Raw genomic sequence first — 25,465 nt, forward strand, 5'->3', positions numbered from 1 at the left:
CGTGATTGGGCTCCATCCTGATGATGTCACCCGTATGTGAGGACTAACATCCTGCTGTCCTGTGAGAACACCTGTTACAGGTAAGCAACTCTGCTTTACAGTAGTTCGATACCAAAGAATGAATAATTGCTGATAAAACTGCCTTATCCAAACAAAATTGCTGCTGGCATATCAGGCAAAAATGGCAAAAAAAATAAAATGATAGAACGACTAAAGAAATCTGGGGGGGGGTGGGGTGGGAATGGAGGAGGGTCATTGATAGTTTGGCTTCTTGTTTAGAAACTGGACACTAACGCTACAGGCTTCAGTCTGGAACGTGAAATCTCTGGTAAAATTATGGGGGTAATATTTAGTAAGCCGGTTAGTGGACAAGATATCTGGCTAAAGGTAACACAGATATCTTTGTCCCGTATATTCAGTGGGATAAACGTTCCGCTGAATATACTTAACTAAACTTATCCAGCTACATCCGGCTATGTTTGAAGACGTTCGGTTAAGTTAAGTTATCAGCCTTGTGTGGCTGGATACCTTTGTACTTTACCGCATATTTTCAAATATTATCCAGTTAAATAGTTCTGTCAAAAAAAACAAAACAAAACTGGCTGCAGCTGATTCTCACCCTCCCATCCTCCAAATTTAATATACACCCCAATTGTGCCTTGCACCACCCACCTCTGAAACCTCCGCCAATATAAGACAAAAGTGTGGCGGGTTGCTGGTCGGGTCCGCTCCTCAAACCCATCAACACTTACAAGATATTGGGGTATATGGCCCCATCACAATCCAGTGGGAGCACTGAGAGGAAAGGATCACCTTGCTGGTGGCCAAAAAGAATCAGTAAGTACTGCTTGGGGAAATTTTTAAAACTTATAAGTATTGGGGAGAAGTAAACTATTGGTGTATATTATTTAGTGTGTTTGTATTAAATTGGTAATTAGAAAGGCAGGCAAAAAACAGAAGTTTTGTGTTCTGTGTTTAGCAACCCTCCCATCTATCCCTAGCTCATCCTTTAATTTATAGGCAGTTGACACTTTCACTCTAAAAAAAATAAATTAATCAGCATTTTAACTTAAATTCAGAAATTCCCCACACCTTATCAAGAGTTTAATTATTCCCTTGTAGGTCACTACCAGATACATTTAAAGGACCCTAATTGTATGCATTCCTACTCCCAGTGCAACCTAAACTTAACTAGGAACTGAACACATTTAAGATGAAGGCAGAAGTCCAGCAGCAAGAGGGGTGCTCCTGTCTCTCAGAGAACGAGTCCAATCTCTGGAGGCTAGAGTGGCAGACCTGGAGGAACTGAGGTGGACAGAGATATATAGATGACACCTCCAGGGACATAGTAGCCAAGTCCCAACTCCAGTCTGGCAGCCCTGGTGCTGCCTTGGAGGAGGAAGGTCTCATGATTGGAGAGTATCAACCTGGGGCAGCAGGAAATGATTCTATAGCAAGGTGGTGCTCTCTCCTCTCGCACCGGGGATGTCTCTCCCAGGGCTACTGCCCAGGAGGGGAAAGGTTAGGTTGACCATCACAGCTGGTGATTCAATTATTAGGAATGTAGACAGCTGGGTGGCTGGTGGGCATGAGGATCGCCTGGTAACATGCCTACCTGGTGCTAAGGTGGCAGACCTCATGCATCACCTAGATAGGATTTTAGTCAGTGGTGGGGAGGAGCCGCCTGTCATGGTAAATGTCAACTCCAACATAGGAAAATTTGTGAGAGAGATTCTGGAAGCCAAATTTAGGCTCTTAGGTAGAAAGCTGAAATCCAGAACGTCAAGGGTAGTATTCTCTGAAATGCTCCCTGTTCCACGCGTAGGTCCCCAGAAGCAGGCAGAGCTCCCGAGTCTCAATGCATGGATTGACACGATGGTGCAAGGAAGAGGGATTCAGTCTTGTAAGGAACTGGGGAACCTTTTGGGGAAGGGGGAGTCTCTTCCAAAGGGATGGGCTCCACCTTAACCAGGGTGGAACCAGGCTGCTGGTGCTAACCTTTATAAAGGAGATAGAACAGCTTTTAAATTAAATCAAAGGGGAAAGCTTACATTCGCTCAGCAGCACATTGTACAGAGGGAGGTATCTTTGATGGATGCTAATGAAGCATTAGAGTTAGGGGATCCCAACAGAGAAGTGTTCCAATAATAAGAAAAGTAGTCCAAGTGCCTATAATTAAAAACTCACCTGAGCTAAAAGATTCCAATTTAGCCCTGTCAACTGAAAAGCAGAATGCTTATATAAACAAAAAGCACACTTTGAAACGTTTGTATGCTAATACCAGAAGTCTAAGAAGTAAGATGGGAGAATTAGGGTATAACAGTGAATGATAACATAGACTTAATTGGTATCTCAGAGACATGGTGGAAAGAGGATAACCGATGGGATAGTGCTATACCAGGGAACAAATTATATCACAATGACAGAGGAGCATCTTGGTGGCGGGGTGGCGCTTTATGTCCGGGATGGCATAGCATCCAACAGGATAAAGATCTTGCATGCACAATCAAATTTTTATGGGTAAAAATCCCTTGTGTGTTGGGGAAGAGTATAATGATAGGAGTATACTAACATCCACCTGGCCAAGATGATGGGATGGACAGTGAAATGCTAAGGGAAGTAATAAGGAGATTTAAATTACCTCAATATTAACTGGGTACTGGGTATGTGAAACAGACCATGCTAGAGAGGTAAAGTTCCTGTATGGAATAAATGACAGTTTTATGGAGCAATTGGTTCAGCAACCAACGAGAGAGGGAGCAGTTTTAGTTCTATTTCTCAATGGAGTACAGGATTTCGTAAGAGGTAACGGTGGTGGAGCTGCTTGACAATAGTGACCATAATATGATCAAATTTGAATTAATGACTGAAAAGGGGATAGTAAGTAAATCCATGGCTCTAGCACTAAACTTTCCAATGGGAAACTTTGATAAAATGAGAAAAATAGTTAAAAAAAAAAAAATTTGAAAGGTACTGCTACAAAGGTAAAAAGTGTGCAGTAGGCATGGACATTGTTTAAAAAAGAAATCCTAGAAGCACAATCCATAGGTATTCCACGCATTAAGAAAGGTGGAAGGAAGGTCAACGATTGCCAGCATGGCTAAAAAGTGATGTGAAAGAGGCTATTTTAGCCAAAAGATCTTCATTCAGAAATTGGAAGGAAGGATTCATCAGAAGAAAATAGGATAAAGCGTAAGCATTGGCAAGTTAAATGTAAGACATTGATAAGATAGGCTAAGAGTGAATTTGAAAAGAAGTTGGCCATAGAGGCAAAAACTCACAATAAAACCTTTTAAAATATATCCAAAGGAGAAAGCCTGCAAGAAAGTTGGTTGGACTATTAGATGATCAAGGGGTTAATAGAGCACTTAGGGAAGATAGGGCCTTAGCACAAAGATTAAACGATTTCTTTGGTGTTTACCAAAGAGGATGTTGGGGAGATATCAGTTCCGGAGATGGTTTTCAAGGGTGATGATTCAGATGAAGTGAACCAAATCACCATGAACCTGGAAGATGTGGTAGGCCACATTGACAAAGTGAAGAGTAGTAAACCACCTGGACCGGATGGTATACCCCCTAGGGTTCTGAAAGAACTAAAAAAAATGAAATTTCAGACCTGATTTTAATTAATTTGTAACCTATCATAAAAATCATCCATTGTACCTGAAGATTGGAAGATAGCCAATATAACCCCGATATTTAAAAAGTCTCCAGGGGTGATCCGGGAAACTATAGACCGGTGAACGTGACTTCAGTGCCGGGAAAAAGCATGGAAACTGTTATAAAGAATAACATCACATAACATTTATATATAGACATGGTTTAATGTAACACAGCCAGCATGGATTTACCCAAGAGAAGTCTTGCCTCCCAAATCTCTTACATTTTTTTTTTTTTTTTTGAAGGGGTCAGTAAACATGTGAACTGGTAGATGTGATGTATTTGGATTTTCAGAAGTCATTTGACAAAGTCCCGCATGAGAGACTTCTAAGAAAACATAAATGTCATTGGATAGGAGGCAATGTCCTTTTGTGGATTACAAACTGGTTAAAAGTCAGGAAACAGAGTAGGATTAAATGGTCTGTTTTCACAGTGGAGTGCTTCAGGGATATGTACTTGGACCAGTACTTTTTAATGATTATAAATGATCTGGAAAGGGGTACAATGAGTGAGGTGATCAAATTTGTGGATGACACAATTATGCAGAATAGGTAAATCTCAAGCAGATTGTAATAAATTGCAGGAGGACCTTGCGAGACTGGAAGATTGGGCTTCCAAATGGCAGATGAAATTTAACATGGACAAGTATAAAGTGATGCATAAAGGGATAAATAACTCTTGCTGTAGTTACACAATGTTAGGATCTACCTTAGGAGTTACCAGCCAGGGAAGGGATCTAGGCGTCATAGTGGATAATAGATTGAAATCATCAGCTCGGTGTGATGTGGCGATCAAAAAAACTAACAATGTTAGGAATTATTAAGAAGGGAATGGCAAATAAAACGACGAATGTCATAAAAAAGCCTATCCCGCCAACAATTAACCCTCGCCACTGAGATCCAACCCCAATCAACCAGCTCTGTAACCCCACACATAACCCACTAGAGATCTCAATACATCTCTAACCAAAGGCCCATACTTTTCACAATAACGTTAGCAGTTATAATGTTAAGAATTAAGTCGTGTTTGTTATTCAATGTAATAATATTATAATTGTTAGAGCAATACGTAGATGCAGTTTTTTACTATGTTACAATGTAAAGATAATATGACCTGTGGTCACACTATCACTTAAGTGATAGTGTGACCACTCCCCCTCGCAGTCCCCTTTCAGGTAACCTCCTTATTAAGGAGACTTTCATTGTAAATTGTTTTGGTTATTACCTTCTTGTTCTCCTATCCTTCCTACTGCCTTTCTGTTCTTCCCCCCGCCCAGTTACATTCCCCTGTTGCAATGTATTTTCCAATCTTTCAGTTACTATGTGAACCGGTATGATGTCCCCACAAATACCGGTATATAAAAGTTTCTAAATAAATAAATAAATGTAAACCGATGTGATATTTATGTTTGAATGTCGGTATATAAAACCAAATAAATAAATAAAATAAATAATGCCTCTGAATTGCTGCATGATGAGACCGCATCTTGAATACTGTGTGCATTTCTGGTCAGAAAGTGCAGAGAAAGATGACCAAATAAGGGGCATGGAAAGGCTGCCCTGTAAGGAAGTTAGGACTGTTCAGTTTGGAGAAGAGACAACTGAGGGGAGATATGATAGAGGTCTACAAAATCATGAAAGGACTTGAAAAAGTTAATATAAATCAATTATTTACTCTCTCAGATAATAGAAGGATTAGGGGGCACTCAATAAAGTTAGCAAGTAGTTCATTTAAAACAAATCAAATAATTTTTTTACTCAGCGCATAGTTAAGTTCTGAAATTCATTGCCAGAGGATGTGGTTACAGCAGTTAGTGTAACTGGGATTAAAAAAGGTTTGGATAAGTTCCTAGAAAAAAAAAAATCCATAAACTGCTTGAGATTTATTTAATGTTTGGGTACTTGCCAGGTACTTATGACTTGGATTGGCCATTGTTGGAAACAGATTACTGGACGTGATGGACCGTTGTCCTGACCCAGAATGGCTTATCTTATGTTCCCCCAAAGCCCCCTCCCAGATGCAAAAAAAAAAATCCTTGCCAGAAGCAGGCTACAGACTTACCCATTCCTGGCGCTGCATCTATCAGGAGCAGAACTGGATAGTGTAAACTACCCTCAGGAAGTGAAACCTGGGGGTAGTTTACATTTCCATAGCTGTTCCTGGAGCACCGGGAGCAGGACGTTTGTACCCAGCTTCTGGCAAGTTTTTTTTTTGTCAGGGAGGGGAAGGTGGCAGGGGGCATGGAAGGATGCAAAGTCCACTAGTGCTGTATATTACATTTGGAAGAGGAGAAGATGAGAATCAGATGCAGATCCCTTTACGTTGAAGGGGGGGGTGGTATAATTTTGGCAATGCTACTTAACTGGATATCTTCAAAGATATCCGGTTAAGTCAAAAGTTATCCGGTCACACAAGGCTAGATAACTTAGCTGATTGTAGTTTAAAAAAATAAGCTAGGTTAGCTGTTAACTTAATGCTTCTTTTTTTTTATCCAGGTAAATTATAGCTGGATGATGACTTATCTAGCTAGAATTTAGCCGGATAAGCAGTTGAATATGATAGAACTTACCATTTAGATGGATAACTTTCAGGATGTGTACAAAATTATCCATGGCTCTTTAAAAAGGGCATTGGTATCTACTTGGAAAACTGCTATCCATAGAACAAGATTGCCATCATGTGGCCAATTTATTCTGACAGAAATTTTCTAGTACTTTGGATTTAAAAAGGGTTCCAGCCTTCTTTTTGAAGCTGTTAACGTTAAAATGAAAAGGCTATAAGTTTGGTTGGGAGATGGGGATTTATTTATTTATTTTTGACTAAGTATATTGCATGACATGAAACAAAAGGGGGTGATGAATATGGTTACTGTTGTCTACCACCTTATCTGCCACTCCAAATTCTTGTAACAGGCACAAAATGTACACTCTCTTGCTGGAGGTTATAGTTGTTGGAAAAGAATTTTCTTTAACACAGGAATTCCTGATTCTTGCTCATTGGCCTTACCCCATCCCTCTTTAACAATAACTTTTCCTGTATAAACTGATAGGTAATTTTACAGATTTATGTTGTCTGAACATATACCATAAAATTACTTATGATATTGTGAATTTTTAGCACAAAGTAGTTATTGCTGATATTTTCTTATAACAGATGCTAGATAATTTTGAAGTGGAAAAATCTTCTTAGAACACTTCTGTTCTTATAAACCTTTTGTGTTCCCTCCCTACACAGATGGTCAACAGGACGATGAAGCCGGTAAAATTGAAGCATTGCACAAAAGAAGAAATTTACTTGCTGCGTTTTGTAAACTTATTGTGTTTAATGTGGTAGAAATGAATACAGCTGCAGATATTTTCAAGCAGTACATGAAGGTAAGTTTAAAGTTTATGGAATTTCTCTAAAATGTATAGTAGTTTGATAATTTTCAAATGTATTTTTACAGGTTTCACTGTTTAAATAGGCATTTTATATTTGCCAATTCTCAGGGTCATTCATCAAAATGCATTATGGCATCACACAAAGATGAGATTTCTACAATGTTCTCTCACCCTAGCTTGATGGACTCTCTTCCAGGGTACCATCAAGCTAGGGTGAGAGAACACTGTAGAAATCTCAACTTTGTGTGACTTTCCTCACTCAAATTCACATCAAATCTTCACTGATGTGTAGTGTGCTGTTCGTATGTCTCAATATGCATGTAAAATGCCCCAAAACCCTAGACTACCACCAAACCTCACCTTGAGTTACTAGCTTGCCCTCCTATAGCGGTATAAAGAGTTGACTATTATGAGAGCCTTATAAAGAGTGTCTCTCTCTCCCCCCTCCCCCCCCCCCAAAAAAAAAACAAACCTATGCGAGAAATGCCTGTCTGGGCACTTTGCAACTTTCGAAGTACAAATATCGTGAGGTGCGATAATTTTAACTCACGGCGTGATAAAATTCCTATGCGAAGTGCTAATATAGCACACACTGTGGTAACTTTTAAATGATCATAGTCACACCCCTTTTTCATATCGCGGGCATTATTCATGCGAAAATTACCACATTTTGATTAATCTAGGCCTTAGCAAAGTTGATAGGTCTCAGAGGACAAGTAGGTTGTCAGTCCTCAAACATGGGTGCCATATGGAGCCTGGCACAGAATTTTTACTTCAAAGTTTCTCAAACTTTGAGCATGCCCTACTGGGTATATGCAACATACCATCCTGCCACATATTCACACCGGGATCCCTTCAGATCCTTTTTTTTTCCATGGAGCCTAATGGTTGCAGATTGATCATGGATCAGTGCATTGAGTTGTTTTCACTTCACTGCTTTTCTGTTTGATTGTGGAAATGAATGCCTACCAGAGGCGCCCTCTGTGTGACATGGTTATTTCTGTCAGATATCCCCATAATAAATATATCTTGTGCCTGGGGGCTAGTCATGAAGTCTGGGATTTACACAACCTTGACCCCTAGAGGATCCTAGCTTGACCTGATGGGGGAAAATACTCCGGAAACCATAAGTCTGGCCTATCGACATTGATGGACCGCCGAACTTCATCGACAGCTGGTAGTGCATGGACATCAAGAGGGCATTGAACTACCTTGGCATCAAGCACCAGGAAGCACTGGAGGGTAGACCATAATCTGTTTACTCCTACCCAAAGAAGGTAGAGTTCAGCCGCTTTGTTTTCAGCATTGATCTCCATTGATACACAATGCCAGGTACAGGGACTTTTGGTGCAGCCATGAAATCTTCAAAGCATTCCCATGGTAAGGAGAACGCATCCTCTCTTCAGTCCTGGAAATCACAACAGTCTCCCAGGGTCCAGATGGTGCAGATCCTGTCGGATCTGCACCATCCCCCTGCACAGGAAAATGCATTGTTTCGCCGACGTCATCAGGGGCAGGCTTTTCAAGCCATTTAAAATAAGGTTGGGACCCTAGGCGCCCTTTTTTGCCGCCTTACCTCACCACCCTTTTCCGTCTCACCTCCACCCCGGCCTCTTGCTCCCGCGATCGGCGTGAGACCCATCTGGGTCCGGAGCAGGCCGCACAACCAACAGGATCTGCACCATCCCCTTGCACAGGAAAATGCATCGTTTCGCCGATGCCATCAGGGGCAGGTTTTTCAAGCCATTTAAAATAAGGTTGGGACCCTAGGCACCACGCGCCTAAGGAGCGCGACCAAGGAGCAGGCCCCTTGGCGCGCCCCTTAGCCTGCACCCCTCACTCCTCTCCCCCTAAACCCCTTACAAATAGACTTTCTCAAATAGGGGAGCTCTCCTTTCGCCTGTCCTGAAACTCCCTGCCTATACCATCGCCTGCACCGACCTTAAAAGGACAACTGCGACTGACAATAATTAATTATCTGACTCTGTTTATATGGTTTTTGCTTTGTTCCACATCAGCACTTTGTAACTGCCTCCCAACTATACTCCCTACCACCTTGGCCAAACTTCCCCCTCCACTTACCTTATCACCTCCCTCTTCTGCCCCAATGGCCTCCTACACCATCCCCCTCATTCACCTCCCTCACAACAGACTCCTTTACCGTCAACCCCCCAAATTACCTCCCCCTCATAAATCCCTCCTTCCCATCCTCACCACTCCCCTTACTCAAATTCTAGGACTCACTTCCCTTTCAATTAACCTTTTCAATACACAATCCCTATTTTAAAAAAAACACCAATCCTCAACGCCCTCCTCACCGATTGCAAGCCTGATATCTGCGCCATTACTGAAACATGGCTCAGGGAAACTGACATGGTCCTCCTTAATCAGCTACCTACCCTTTCCTACGATATCTTCTCCATCCCTAGACCCAAAAAAAGAGGAGGTGGGCTCCTCCTGGCTTGTCCAAAAAACCTCAACCTTAAGTTAGCTCATATAGCCCCCCCCCCCCCCCCCCAAAATTTGAAATCGGCCTCTTCAGATCCCCCAAGCTGCAAGTCTGCCTTATCTACGCCCCCCCCCCAGGCTCCATAGAGCGCGATCCCTCCCCCGTAATTGAATTCCTCTCAGACAACATCAATATAGAATCTCCAGCCATTGTACTTGGAGATTTTAATCTCCACGTTGACTCCATTCCCCTCACCTCATCCTGCGAAACTTTCCTCACCTCACTCCAAGCTATTGGTTTCAAATAGATAATCACTACTCCCACCCACCAAGCTGGTCACTCGCTAGACCTCATCTTCATTAACCACTACTTCCAATCTTCCCACACCCCTAAGTGCTCCCCTGTACCCTAGTCAGACCATTTCCTCATTGAAGTTCTCCTATCCATAAATGCATCAATCACTACCAACTTAGCGCAAAGTTCTACCATTATCCCAGGACAAGCAGGATGCTAGTCCTCACATATGGGTGACATCAGTAATGGAGCCCTATGTACGGAAAACTTCTTTAAAAGTTTCTATGAAACTTTTGAATGGCACCAGAGTGCCTACTGAGCATGCCATGATATTCCCTGCCACAGGAGTCTCTCTTCAGTCTTCTTTTTTCCGCGAAGCGGTTAGCCTCGCGGTTTGATTGGAGTCTGAGGTGAAATTTCATCTCCAAAAAATTCGGAAAATTTCGAAAAATACTATTTTCATCGCAGGGGTTTTTCCCATTAGTTACCGGCGGTAACTTTTTTCTCTCTCGAATCCCGGCTGGGATCGATATATATTCGGTTTTTTCGCCGTCGACAGCCATCCGGCGTTATGGCATCCGGGTTTAAAAAGTGCCCGAATTGCAATAGAACAATGTCGATTACCGACCCGCATTTCGAATGTGTTCTTTGCCTAGGCAAGGATCACAACATTCAGACATGTCCATCTTGTGCTGAAATGACCACTAAGGGTCGGCGACTTAGGGCCGAGAAGATGGAACAGCTTTTTTCAATTCAGCTGCTTCCAAGACTGTCCACTTCGACTCAGTCGTCTCCATCGGCTTCGGTTCGCCAGCTGCAGTTAAAGAAAAAACGTCCAGCTGCGGGGGACGCATCCACTCCATCCCCGTCGATTTCATCGAGGGCATCCACTTCAGGAAGCGACAAGCAGCCTGAGAAGCATCGCCATCGACATCGACGACGGAGGGAATCGGTGGCCGAGGACACTACCACAGGTACGGCCTCTCCAGCTAAGAAAACCCGGTCGGAAGCAGAGGCTCCAAGGCCTACTGACGGGCGATCCCCACCGATATCGGTGCCGGGTTCCGAACCTCCTCAGGGCCCTGAGGAGGAATCGGCTTCGCCAACACCGCCTCCCTCCACAGCTGCTCTGTTTTCACCAGCTGTGCGAGTGGAACTTGACTCCCTAATCCGTCAAGCGGTGCAACAGGCTCTCCGAGAGGCGATTCCACCGTCGATGCCGATTCCACATCCATCGATGCCCATCTCCGCACCATCGATTCCGGGGTCATCGACGATGCCGCGGGAACCGATATCGATTCCAACCCCGGTGCATTCACCAATACCGCATGCGCCCCCACCGATTCCTTCTTCGGTGCCACCGATGCCCATGCCGGTGCCCTCACCAGGAAGGCCGATTCCAGCACCGATTCCTCAGGAGGATATTCCCATTCTGCAACCAGTTTTCAATAAATTGGACACACTACTGGGAATCCTAACAAAACAAGTACCACAGGATCCACTTCCAGGCCCTTCTGGGGTGCCAGGGCCCCCTAGACCGCACTCACCTATAAAGACGTCAGTTCCTTATCCAAGGCCACAGGATGAACCAGATGATTCCCATTCTGAATATTCTTCGGAGGAAGATTTATTCTCTGAACCGTCTCCAACTGAGGATCACAGAAAGTCTCCACCAGAAGACCTCTCCTTTACAAATTTTGTTAGGGAAATGGCTGATACCATCCCATTCCCTATACAAACAGAGGTGGATCAGAGACAAAAGACTTTGGAAGTCTTACAGTTTGTAGACCCTCCAAAGGAGATGTTGGCAATCCCGGTCCATGAAGTCTTACAAGAACTTCAACACAGGATCTGGGAGCATCCAAGTTCTGTCTCACCAGTTAACAAAAGAGCTGAAGCCACGTACTTGGTACAACCAAGTCCAGGATTCCAAAGAACACAACTTCCCCACCAATCAGTGGTGGTGGAATCCGCCCAAAAGAAGGCAAAGAGACAAAAGTCCCATGCTTCAGTGCCGCCTGGGAAGGAAAGTAGGTTGTTAGACAACCTAGGCAGGAAAGTATTCCAGGGTTCAATGCTGGTATCAAAAATTACATCTTACCAGCTGTACATGAACCAATACCAAAGGAACCTTTGGAAACAGGTTCAGGAACTTTCTCTTGCTCTTCCGGATCAATATCAAGAGGCTTTCCAAACACTTGTACATAAAGGCCTTGACTCTGGCAAACACGAAGTCAGAGCAACTTACGACTGTTTTGAAACAGCAGCAAGGCTGTCAGCATCGGCTATAGCGGCAAGACGATGGGCATGGCTGAAGGCCTCGGATCTTCGCCCAGAAGTCCAAGATCATTTGTCTGATCTACCATGCTTAGGGGATAATCTCTTCGGAGACAAGATAAAAGAAGCGGTAGCGACCCTTAAGGATCACTCGGAGACATTAAAACAATTGTCGTCTCAGCCTCAGGAGTCGCAGGCCTCTTCTAGAAAGTTTCCAAGAAGAGACACTCGACGGCCTTACTATCGCCAACGTAGATACTACCCCCCAGCAGGTAGACAAAGACCTAGCCGCCCAGCACAACGCCAGCAGCCTAGGCAAAGGCAGCCGAGAGCTCAACCGCCTCCACAAACGACAGCCACGTCTGGTTTCTGAACATCCCCAGAGAGCAGCAGTCACATCAATCCGTTCCCAGAAACACCTGTAGGAGGTCGCATTCAGTACTTCCACAACAATTGGACCTCCATCACCACCGACCAGTGGGTGTTATCCATCACAACTCACGGTTACAGGCTGGATTTCTTAACTACCCCTATAGAGAATCCACCACTTCACTCTCACTCAATAAATCAACACTCCATAATTCTTCAAACAGAATTATCCACCCTTCTGAGAGCCAGGGCCATAGAACCAGTTCCTGGACCTCAAAAGGGCAGAGGATTCTATTCCAGATATTTCCTCATTCCAAAGAAAACAGGAGGCCTTCGTCCTATCTTAGACCTCAGGAATCTCAACAAATTTCTCAAAAAAGAAAAAATTCAGAATGGTATCCCTAGGCTCCATTCTACCTCTTCTTCAAAGGGGAGATTGGCTCTGCTCTCTGGATCTTCAAGATGCCTACGCTCACATCCCCATCTATCCTCCTCATCGCCAGTACCTGCGTTTTCGGGTACTGGCGATGAATAGAGAATAGCCACTGCCATTAGCAATGGTTACATGGAATAGACTTAGTTTTTGGGTACTTGCCAGGTTCTCATGGCCTGGATTGGCCACTGTTGGAAACAGGATGCTGGGCTTGATGGACCCTTGGTCTGACCCAGTATGGCATTTTCTTATGTTCTTATGTTCTTATGGATCAACACTTTCAATACAGAGTGCTGCCATTCGGCCTCTCATCAGCACCAAGAGTATTCACGAAATGCATGGCTGCAGCAGTGGCCACACCTACACAAACAAAAAAGTGCACGTGTTCCCTTACTTAGACGATTGGCTCATCAAAAGTCCATTCAAAAGAAGGAGCTGTCACTTCCCTCAAGCTCACCATCCAAGTCCTTCATTCCTTGGGATTTCTCATCAACTACCAGAAATCCCATCTGTCACCAACTCATCTACTACAGTTCATAGGTGCAGAACTAAACACGAGACGCTAGCGACTGCTTTTCTACCAAGAGACCGTGCTCAAAACTTGTCCTCTTAACTCACGACCTTCGCAACCGATTCAAGGTGACAGCTCACCAGTGCCTCATTCTTCTAGGGCACATGGCTTCCACGGTTCATGTAACTCCCATGGCCAGACTGACCATGCGACTTCTACAATGGACACTCAAAACACAGTGGATACAAGCCACTCAACCCAATGTCCACTCCTATTACATCACACCAGAGCTCAGATCTGCGCTTCTCTGGTGGATGCTAATGCCCAACCTGCTCAAAGGCCTACCTTTTCAGCAACCAGTTCCACAAGTGACGTTGACTACAGATGCATCCACCTTAGGGTGGGGAGCGCATATTGGTCATCTAAAGACACAGGGCAAGTGGACACGACTCGAAGCACTTTCAGATAAACTTCCTAGAGCTTCGAGCTATACGCTATGCGCTGCATGCATTCAAAGACTGCCTATCACCACAAGACTGTTTTAATCCAAACGGACAACACAGTAACCATGTGGTACATCAACAAACAAGGAGGGACAGGTTCTTACCTGCTTTGTCAAGAAGCAGCACAGATTTGGGACTGGGCCCCTGACACATTCAATTTTTCTAAGGGCCACCTACCTAGCGGGCATCCACACATAGTGGCGGATCGCCTCAGTCGTCAGTTCCAACCACACGAATGGTCATTGGATCCAATAATAGCATCCAAGATCTTCCAGCACTGGGGACAAACCGACAATAGATCTCTTTGCATCCCAGCTCAACTACAAAGTAAACAATTACTGCTCTCTACTCCGACAGCAGAACAGCCATACCAAGGACGCATTTTGCTCGCCATTGGACTCAGGCCTGTTATACGCGTATCCTCCGATACCACTTATAACCAAAACACTAGTGAAACTACAACAGGACAAGGGGACAATGATACTCATAGCCCCATATTGGCCTCGACAAGTATGGTTCCCCACACTGCTAGATCTCTCAGTCAGGGATCCCATTCGCCTGGGAGTAGCTCCCAATCTCATCACTCAGGAAACAGGGTCAGTTGCGACATCCCAACCCTTCAATCCCCTGTCCCTGACAGCATGGATGTTGAGAGCTTGATATTACAGCACTCAATCTTCCATCCGCTATATCTCAAATACTTTAGCTGCACGTAAACCTTCCACTAGAAAGAATTATTCCTACCAAATGGAAACTGTTATGCTGTGGTGCACTCAGCAGGCATTAGATCCTTTCACTTGCCCCACCTACCTCGCTACTAGATACCCTTTACCATCTTTCAGACTCTGGTCTTAAGACATCATCTGTAAGGGTACACTTAAGTGCAATCTCAGCTTACCATAATAAGCTGGACGATGCTCCTATCTCCACACAGCCTCTCGTCAGTAAATTCATGAGAGGCCTAACTCACATTAAACCTCCAGTTCATTCCCCAAGCATACAATGGGATCTGAACGTAGTACTCACTAGACTTATGCGTTCTCCCTTTGAACCCATAAATACTTGTGACCTTAAATACCTTACATGGAAAACGGTATTTCTCATAGCCATTACATCAGCTAGAAGGGTCAGCGAGCTACAAGCGCTAGTCACATACGAACCTTTTACAAAATTCCTACATGACAGGGTAGTCCTCCGGACACACCCAAAATTCCTTCCGAAAGTTGTTACGGAATTCCACTTGAACCAATCCATAGTTTCACCTACCTTCTTTCCGAGGCCTCACTCTCACCAAGGAGAAAGAGCCTTACACACTTTGGACTGTAAGCGGGCGTTATCCTTCTATTTAAACCGCACTACAGCCCAAAGGAAATCCAATCAGCTTGTTTGATCCTATGACCCAAACAAACCAGGTAAAGCGGTGGGTAAGCATACTCTTGTCAAAATGGCTAGCAGATTGCATACTAGTTTTTGTTATGCAAAAGCAGGCCTTACTCTTCAAGGGCGAGTAAAAGCACACTCAGTCAGAGCGATGTCAACCTCAGTAGCACACCTTCGCTCTGTACCTATTCTGGACATTTGTAAAGCAGCAACGTGGAGTTCTCTTCACACCTTTACAGCTCACTACTGTTTAGACAAGGAAGGAAGACAAGATTCAGCATATGGACAATCCGTCTTAAAGAACTTGTTTCCAGTATAACCCCAACTCCTTCTACATCCAAACTGCTGTGATTTCGGCTGATTCATTTCAATAACGATACCTCACGGTTACTTCAGCACAAAATGAGTCAGCCTCTAGCTGCTAATCACCCATATGTGAGGACTAGCATCCTGCTTGTCCTGGGATAAAGCAAAATTGCTTACCTTGTAATAGGTGTTATCCCAGGACAGCAGGATGTAGTCCTCACGAAACCCACCCGCCACCCCGCGGAGTTTTATTATTTTATTTTGGCTAACGCTTATTGCTACAAAACAAGACTGAAGAGAGACCCCTGTGGCAGGGAATATCATGGCATGCTGGGCATGCTCAGTAGGCACTCTGGTGCCATTCAAAGTTTCATAGAAACTTTTAAAGAAGTTTTCCGTACATAGGGCTCCATTACTGATGTCACCCATATGTGAGGACTACATCCTGCTGTCCTGGGATAAACACCTATTACAAGGTAAGCAATTTTGCTTTGTCTTTAGAAAACCCTGCTCCAGTGAGGAACTTTCCGTTGCAATCTCTAATTGCCATACCTAAGCTTGACTGCTCCAACCCTGAAGCTGTGCTGGCTTCTTGGAGTAACATCACACTAGACATTGCCAACAAATTAGGTCCTATCTCCAAAAGTGAACTACAACCCACTACAAAAATTCACCAACTTGGTATACAACTGACCTGAAAACCTTGAAAAACAAACTTAGACATCTTGAAGAATTTGGCATAAAGACCCCCACACCTCAACACTCCTCCCCCGCTACAAATCTGCCCTTCACCACTACAGAATATCCACCCTTAACTCTAAGCGCGACTTCTATACAACCAAAATTCACGAGTACTCTTACAACCCAAAGGCTCTCTTCTCGTATGTTTCTGATCTCACCAAGTCAACCCAGCCTCCATTCCCGATAATGAAGCCTCCTCTAGATGTGAAGAAATTGCTCAGCACTTCCTTACAAAAATTGCTAACATACTCCTCAGATTCCAGCACACAGCACCCTTTAATCCTCACCTCCTCCCCCCTCTATCTCAGACCCCATCACCACTACCTTCGAAGCACTGTTGATGCAACTCCATCATTGCTCTCTACTTTTAACGGCAAGGCATAACAAGGTACTGGATTCAAACAGCAACCATCAAGGACCCTGACTTTTACGATGTGGGAAACTAAGCATGAGGTAACCTACAAGGCGCAGCAGATATTACCATAAGCTGACTGGGTGGACCATTTGTTCTTTTTATGCCATCATTTCTAAGTTTCTATTTGTTGGGAGAACAGAAATGGGTAAGACCTGTTAAGTCACTTCTCTTCAACAAGCACTCACTCCCTAAAGGGGAGGAAGAAAAGAGAGAAGGCCTTAGAGTAGCTCATATTTTTTAAAAAAAAATTATAGAAGTTTTACTCGTTTGCTGTTCTGATAATTGTTCAATTGATTAGTTTTGACATGGTATATTGAAGAAGCTTACTCTTCCAGCTAATGCATAGTGATTGATGACTCAGAAAACTTCTAGTTCTTTTGCTCTGCCTATTGGCAGGGAGACCACACTCATTTGGACTAGTATGGCAGGATTCTTGAAAAGGAAATTAACAGGTAAGATAACATTTCTCCTTTTGAATAATATCAAAATCCGTTTTTACGCAGTTCACGGAAACCATATTTACTTTTTGTTATCATACACTATCAGACATACTGTGAAATTTGTTCAGCATTTCATTTTGCCTGCCTAAAATTTAGGATGACATTTTGGTTGTCAGATTGGTCATGGAGAAAATGGAATTCTTTACAGGTTTTAATATCTCTTATTGTACCAACATAAGAATTAATTAAAAAATGTACACAAGTTTGAGACCACATGGATACCACCTTTATGTCCTTATTTTGTATTTTTCCTAGTATTACAATGATTATGGAGATATCATCAAGGAAACAATGAGCAAAACAAGGCAAATAGACAAAATCCAGTGTGCAAAGACACTCATTCTTAGTTTACAACAGGTAAGAATATCATACATTGTTGTTTAAATGCTTTTACATTAATAATTTTAAAAAATTGAAGAGAACTGAAGTTGAAATTTTTGCTTTTGTTTTTAAATTTCTTCTCACAATCAGCTGTTTTTTTTTTATACAATAGTTGCAATTTTAGAGGTTATCCAGCTTGATTACTGTTCTCCAAGGACAAGCAGGATGGTAGTCCTCACACATGGATGACATCGTTCGATAGAGCCTGGCACAGAAAACATTTGTCAGAGTTTCTAGAAACTTTGACGGAAATACTGAACATACCCAGCATGCCTCTAACCATGCATCCACGCGGGGTCACTCTTCAGTCTCTTCTTTTCCGTGAAGCTGTTGCCTTGCGGTCAAGGAGCTTCTTTTGACACTTTTTGCTTTTTTGGAAGGGTTTTTCCTCCACACATCGCATAGGGTCCCTCGTTCCTTCTTCAGGTCCTTTTCAGCGCTGTGGTAATCCCCTCATGCTTACGCGGTTAATCACGGATGGCCTTCCTTCCCGGTGCCTGCCGACCATCGACCGCGTGCTATGTACTTTTTTCCATGGAATCGACCAGCTTCAGATGGTGCCCTCAGTGCCTCTGGACTATATCCATCTCAGACCCCCACAAGGTCTGCGTTCTCTGCCTGGGAGCATCCACAATATCCGCAGTTGTGATCTCTGTGCCCAGATGACCCCCAAGGCTCATCAGGCCCATCTTGATAAAATGGAAAACTGATTCAGGTCCAAGCAGTCTGATCCATCCTTGGCCTCGGGGAACTCCACCCCGCTTGGAAAGGAGATCCTGTTCTTGACTTTGTCGGAATCGCCCCCTCCTACGTTGCCTGGCTCCAATCTCTGTGCAGGGGGACCAACCACGATCTTTGTCATCCCTTCTCTGTTTGGTTCCTCACAGTCGCCATTGGTTCCGGGTCGAAGAAACACAGTCATCGATCATCTTCTAAGGCAGACCATGGGCAGGCATCTATGTCTGTTGCCTCCTATGAGAAGGCTAGGGCAGAGGTGGCAATTCCCTCCAACCATGCCGATGCCTCCAGGCAGCCTCCACAGACACTGGTGGAGGGCTTGGTGCCGCTCGTTGCTCCAGGGGACATTCCGATTCCTCCTGCTCCTCCTCAAGCCATGTTATCCTTGGCTGCCTTTGAGGAGGAGTTAGAGAGGCACATGCAGTTGGTGATTGGCCGGGCCCTGCAGGGCCTCGAGCCTCCAGTTCCACCGGAGCCGCCACTGCTGCAAGAGCCTACTCCAGTGGTGCTTGCGCCAATGCTGGAACGGCTCAATATGCTGCTCGTTGGCCTTCTGAAGCAGCCAGCTCCAGAGTCCCAAGCCCCTTCACGGCCCTAGGGAGCACCGCTGCCACAGCCACCAGCCTCCATACCGGTGAGCGACTCCTCCGAGGAAGGGCCTTCGGGTTCGATGGCAGCTTAGGGATGCCCAGTGCCACATCACCTCCCAGCTCACCCAAGGCCATCAGGATCGGTTCCATCGATGCCTTCGGGGCCTCCGATCCCACCAATGCTGTAGGATCCATCGGCGCTCCTGTGACCTTGAGGGCTATCAATGCCTCCAGCTCCTCTCTTGCTGCTCTCAAGGCTTACGTTTTACCTGCCGTTGGGTCTTTGCCCCTCGCATCCCCAGAAAGTCGCAAGGGGGGGGGGGGGCCCCATGACCCCTGGGAAGGAGAGGCGTCCATATCTTCCTCTGAGGAATCGGAGGATCTACCTGACGGACCCTCTCCACCAGAAGAGTGATGAAAATCCCCCCCCCCCCCCCCCCCCCGGAGAATCTCTCCTTCATGGGATTCGTAAAGGCCATTGCTGAATCGGTGCTGCTCTTCCATGACACCAGGCACAAGATGCTTGAGATCCTACAATTCATGGATGTCCCCAAAGAGGTGGTGGCAGTGCCAGTCCATGACATATTCAAGGAGCTGATATCCAGCCTTTGGGAATACCCCATCTCAGTACCACCAGCTAACCAGAACACTGACGCGGTGTACCTAGTCCAGCCATCCACTGAGTATGACCAGCCCTGAAGAAGGCAAAAAGGATTCGCACCCATGTCTCTGCTCCCTCAGGGCGAGAGCATAGGGCTCTCGATGCCCTTGGATGCTAAGTGTTTCAGGGTGCCATGTTGACTGCCCAGATCGCTTGCTACCAATTATACATAGGGCAATACTCCAGGAACCTGTGGAAGCAGGTCCTTGAATTTATTGAGAGCCTACCACAGCAATTCCAGGAGGATTTCCAGACAATAGTCCAGCAGGACCTGGAGTGCGATAAGCATGAGGTTTGCTCTGCTTATGACGTCTTCAAGAAAGCCATGAGAACCGCTGCAGCTGGCATAGGAGCCCGGCGGACAGCATAGCTACAAGCCTCAGACTTAACGCCCTGAGTTCCAGACCGTCTGGCTGATTTGCCGGGGGCAGGATTAAGAAGGTGGTGGTGCAGCTGAAGGACTATCAGGAGACCCTTCAAGAGTTGTCAGCTAGTACCTCGGACACACAGCCACCCAAGAAGCCCTCACGACAATATCTGAAGAGACCCTTTTATCGTCCTCAGAAATACCCGCCAGCAAAGAGGTCCAGGGCTCAACTGCCTACTCCCAGGGTGAGGCCAAGAGAACCTCAGACACCCCAGGCAACCAGTGTTCGGCCGCAGAACCCCGCCACGGGGTTTTGACTGGCAGCCGGGGAGCATGAGTCAATCTTCTCCACAAGACACCATCCATCCGGTTTGGGGTCTTTTCCAGCTGTTCGCAGATCGATGGACCTCAATCACATCATACCTTTGAGTCCTGTCCATCATGCGTCAATGTTTGTTTTTTTTTTTTTAATTTATATTTTATTGGCAACCAGAACAATAACATAGCCATATTCGCTTTGAATACAAACCACTTACATGTACAATAAAGCTGTCACAACCAATGCCTTTCCATTCTTTTCAGGTTTCCCCCCCCCCCCCCCCCCCCCCCCCCCGTAACAGTCTCTCTGGCTGATTCGTGCTTCAAAGATGGGAGCCGTGGGATGGGCTGCCTCCAGCGTGTCCCGAGGTAGCCCTACAATGTCACCATATCCGCAGAAACTAGCTGCCCCGAACCTCTGTCCCTATGAGGCCCTGCGCTGCTCCAAAGCTCTCTTGGTTCTCAAAGCGCATTATACCAATATAAAAAGGGTTCCCAAATGAGGACATGCTTTGCCACGGCATCCTGTTGTATGGCCCTTAGATATAGCCACGAGTGCATAAGCCATATCCGCTGTATAACGGACTCCATAGCCGGCGGCCTGTCCTGCTTCCAATGGGCTGCCAATTCCTGACGCGCCGCGCTTAGCACGTGGTGCACTAGCTGCCGCACCCTTTTCGGCCATGGCTCTGGAAAATCAGACAGCAAAAAAAATGCCGGATCAGAAGCCACCGGAATGTGTAGCATTTGTATGAGTGCCTGCCGGATCCATTGCCAAAACGGTAAGATAGTGGGGCATTCCCACCATATGTGTAAGTATGTCCCCTGTTGTGTACAGTTCCTCCAACATTTTTCATCTTGTGCCGGGTACATTTTGTGCAATTTAGCCGGTGTCAGGTACCACCTCGTCAAGACTTTGTAATTAGTCTCCAGTATGCTGGCCGAGATAGTCCCTCTTGATGCTTGAAGAAAGCAAGCAGACCAATGCGCCGCCGTCCAGTTCACATTTAAGTCCTTTTCCCAGGCCTGCTGAAAACGATGACGGGTCAAGTCTTTTTCAGATAACCAAACGTAGATATTTGAAATAGTCCCCTTTAATTCGTCCCTGGTACTGCATAAACTTTCAAACGCCAAGCATTGCCTGCTTACATTCACTTTGATATAAGGGTCCTGAAGGCAATGTCGTATCTGGAGGTATCGATAATACTCCCCTCTGGGGAGGCCGTGCTTACTTTGTAAGTCCTCAAAGGAAATGTATACGAGAGTCCTGAAACAATTGTCCATATCGCATAATCCCCCACCTGCTCCACCTATCCAGACCAACCCCCCCTTCACACACCGCTCGTCTTTGCTGATACAGCCCAATAGGTAATAATGGAGTCACCACCTCTGTCCCCGTCAGCCTCCCCCGGCACTGACTCCAAACGTTTAACGTTGCCTGTGTAAAGGGATTTTCTACCTCTTTAGGGTGTCCTTTCATTGGGAGCCCCCACACCCTCATATGCATTGGCATACCCCCCCCCAGGTTTTGCTCCAGTTGAGCCCAAAGTTTTAGACAGCGCCCTGCAGCACATTCCGGTATGACCCGGAGCTGAGCCGCTTGATAATACATAGTAAAATTGTTTCCCCTCAGTTACATTGTAAACCGGTACGATAAGACCTAGTCTTGAGCATCGGTATAGGAAAAGAAATTAAATAAATAAATAAATAAAATTGGGAACCGCAAGTCCTCCTTCCTCTCTAGGACGGTACAGCACCCTCCTCGCTATTCGCGGTGGCCTTCTCCTCCATATAAAATGGAACACCTTCGTTTGTAGGGACCGTAAAAATTTCGAGGGGACCTCTATCGGTAACGATTGAAAGAGGTACAACCACCTGGGTAGTATGTTCATTTTAATCACTGCCACTCTCCCCAGCCAAGATAATCTATAGGGATACCATACTTCCAGATCCTTAATCACTTGCCTCATCAAGGGAACATAATTAAGATGAAACAACTGCCGCCAATTCGCAGACAGTGTGATCCCTAGATATTTTATGCCCGTCGTAGCCCATTTGAAGGGGAATTCGGCCTGTAACGCCGGGATCTGCTCTGCCGGCAGTGTTACATTCAAAATCTCGGTTTTGGTCATATTAACTTTGAATCCTGACATCCCACTAAATCTGTCTAGTTCTTGAACTAAAATCGGTAGGGTACTCTGAGGGTGGGCCACTGTAAACAGAAGATCATCTGCAAACAGTGTGACTTTAGAACAATCACACCCTACGTCCACTCCTTTTATATCCCCATTTTGGCGTATAATAGCAGCCAGCGGTTCCATAAACAATGCAAATAATAGAGGGGATAGCGGGCAGCCCTGTCTGGTGCCCCTCCCCAATGCAAACGCCTCTGAATAATAGCCATTTACTTTAACACACGCCTTGGGGCAAGCATACATTGCTCCAAGCCATTTCTGAAAATTAGGACCTAAGCCCACCTTTCGCAGAACCCCAAACAAAAACCCCCAGTGCACCCGGTCGAAGGCCTTTTCCGCATCCACCGCCATTAAGACCAAGGGCACCCCTTGTTTCTGGGCTGCCCACATCAAATTTACTACTTTCCGAACATTATCCCCCGCCTGCCGGCCCTGTATGAACCCAGATTGATCAGGCTGTATAAGGGAAGGTAACACCATATTTAAACGTCTAGCCAGCACTTTAGCTAATAGTTTTAGATCGATATTAAGTAGGGATATTGGTCTATAAGAGCCACACACCGTTTTATCCTTACCCGGCTTGGGCAACACCGTGATCCCTGCCAATCTCATAGTTTCCGGAAGAGCCGAAGTCTCAAGTATATCATTATACACTTTTTGCAATTGTGGGACCAGCAGATCCTTATATTTTTTATAAAACAGCCCGGTATATCCATCCAACCCAGGAGCCTTGTGAATTTTTAAACTAGAAATAGCATCAGAGATCTCCCCCCTAGTAATTGGCATTTCTAAGATTCGGATTTGTTGCTCCTTTAAGCTAGGAAGTGTAATCCGCCCCAAGTAGTCATCTATTTGGTCTGCAGTTACAGCTAATTCTTCCGTATATAACTGCTGATAAAACTGGGCAAACCGATTCCTGATTCCCGTATTTTCCATAAGAATGCTACCGTTAGGTGCCTTTACCTTGAGGATGGTACTGTGCGCTATTTGTTGTTTTAGTTGCCCTGCTAACCATTTACCCGGCTTATTACCCTCCAGAAAGTGGACCCCCCGTCTATGGTCCAGCTTATCCATAATTTCCCCATCTAATAAGGCCCGCAACTCATTACGTTTCTGATCTAACTCTCGGAGGACCCGACATCCCCCTACTCGCTTATGTTCCATTTCCAATTTCCCAATGATCTGTGTCAGCTCCTGCTTAAAATGCCTCGCTTCCCGCAGCTTCGCTGCTCCCCGAGCTATCAGTCGCCCGCGAATTACAGCTTTAAAGCAGTCCCAAACCGTCCGGGAAGGGACTTCCCCGTTATCATTCTTCGCAAAATAGTCTTCAATGTCTAGTCGCAGAGACTCATAAGTTTTCACATCCGTAAGGAGCTTATCATTGAGCCTCCAATATTTCATCCCCCTGTCTTCCTGCGTCAGTCGAAATGTCCCATATATTGGAGCATGATCGGACCATACAATCTGACCAATCTGTGACTCTTCGCAATCCACCACCCATTTCTTACAACCCAGCCATAGATCTATACGGGAGTAAACCCCGTGCACTCTAGAGAAAAAGGTGTAATCCCTATCCTTAGGGTGTCGTTGTCTCCAAATATCCATGAGTCCCCAGTGCTCCATCAAAATTTTTAGTCTATCTCTGTGCCCTTTACCTCCACCCCGCCCAGCGCTATGATCCATAGTAGGGCTCAGGGTGGTATTGAAATCCCCACCAACTAGCACTGGGCCCTGGATAAAGTCACTAAGTGATTGCTCCAGCTGGATAAAAAACATCCCTTGGTTTTGGTTCGGGGCATAAACATTAATGAGGGTCATCAAAACATTATCAATCTTTAACACTAGAGCAATATACCTGCCCTGACGGTCCTTTCTAGTATCCAAAATCTCTACCCTCAAGTCTTTACCCAGCAGAATTCCCACCCCACAGGTCTTCCTCGCCTCACAATTAGAAGCCAGAAAGACATGCGGGTATGCAGCATCCCTCAATAACCTCTCGTCTCGCTTCAGCAAGTGAGTTTCTTGTATAAAGTATACCTGCGCCTTATGCGCTTTGGCATCCTTAAATAACAATTGCCTCTTCCGGGGGTGATTCAGCCCTTTCACATTCAGAGACACTATATTCAATTTAGCCATTCGGACATCCCTCTAACAGACCTGTACTTATTAATGGAAAAAGACTCCCATCCCCCTTGTTGCTACTACGCCAGAAGATTGTACCCCCCCTCTCCCACCCCCATCCCCCCCTCCCCCCCCCCACCTCCCTCCCTCCCCCAACCCCTTCCATCATCCGTGAGGAACCCATCCTCACCCAAGCCATAGGAGGAATGATTCCATCCCGTGTAGCCCCATTACATAAGCGGAACATGTGCATGTATTAGGCAATAAACATCATGCACCCCCCCCCCAATGTAACCACGAACATATTCAACCTTTATCACGGAACAGTTTAACCCAGAAACGCCAGACCCGTCTATTACATAGCATGGGTACTTCATCCCACAACCAACTCTTGATCCCCATAACAGTATATTCATAACTCCAGAACCTGGAATCCCCCCCAACCATGGAGATACATATTCTAATACAGCATGGTAACCTCCTCAACCCACACTGGAGCCCCCCCCCCTTCCTTGGCAAGCTCTTGACGTCTGAGCCTTTTGCCTCCCTTTCCCATTCGTTGCCAGCGGGGGGTGGGAACTCCTCTCGATGGCGGCTGCTCCGTCAGCTGGGTTTTGACTGCAATGCCCTGTTGTCTCAAGAATTTTTCTGCTCCTTCCGGGCTCCTTGCCACACAGGAGTTTCCACTGATGGTAAACATGATACCAAACGGATATAGCCATCGATATCTCACATTCTCCGCTCTCAGGGTTTCGGTGATATTTTTCATCGCCCTTCTTTTTTGTAGCGTTACCACAGACACATCATTGAAGATTTGTATCTCCGCTCCTTTCCACACTATGCGGCCCAGGCCTCTTGCTTTGGTCATGATCAGGT

The 25,465-nt window shown here is 45.5% G+C and overlaps 1 protein-coding gene across 1 annotated transcript in view; it reads left to right on the top strand.

The window, feature by feature from the left end:
* Window positions 1-25,465, top strand: part of STAG2 (stromal antigen 2) — a 1,172,735-nt gene that overhangs the window by 925,257 nt on the left and 222,013 nt on the right. Inside the window, 2 exon segments of the mRNA XM_029607875.1 lie at window positions 6,895-7,034; window positions 17,474-17,575. Coding sequence (XP_029463735.1) covers window positions 6,895-7,034; window positions 17,474-17,575 — 242 coding nt within the window.

Source organism: Rhinatrema bivittatum, chromosome 6, assembly GCF_901001135.1.
Source record: "Rhinatrema bivittatum chromosome 6, aRhiBiv1.1, whole genome shotgun sequence".
In the NCBI taxonomy this organism is placed as follows: domain Eukaryota; kingdom Metazoa; phylum Chordata; class Amphibia; order Gymnophiona; family Rhinatrematidae; genus Rhinatrema; species Rhinatrema bivittatum.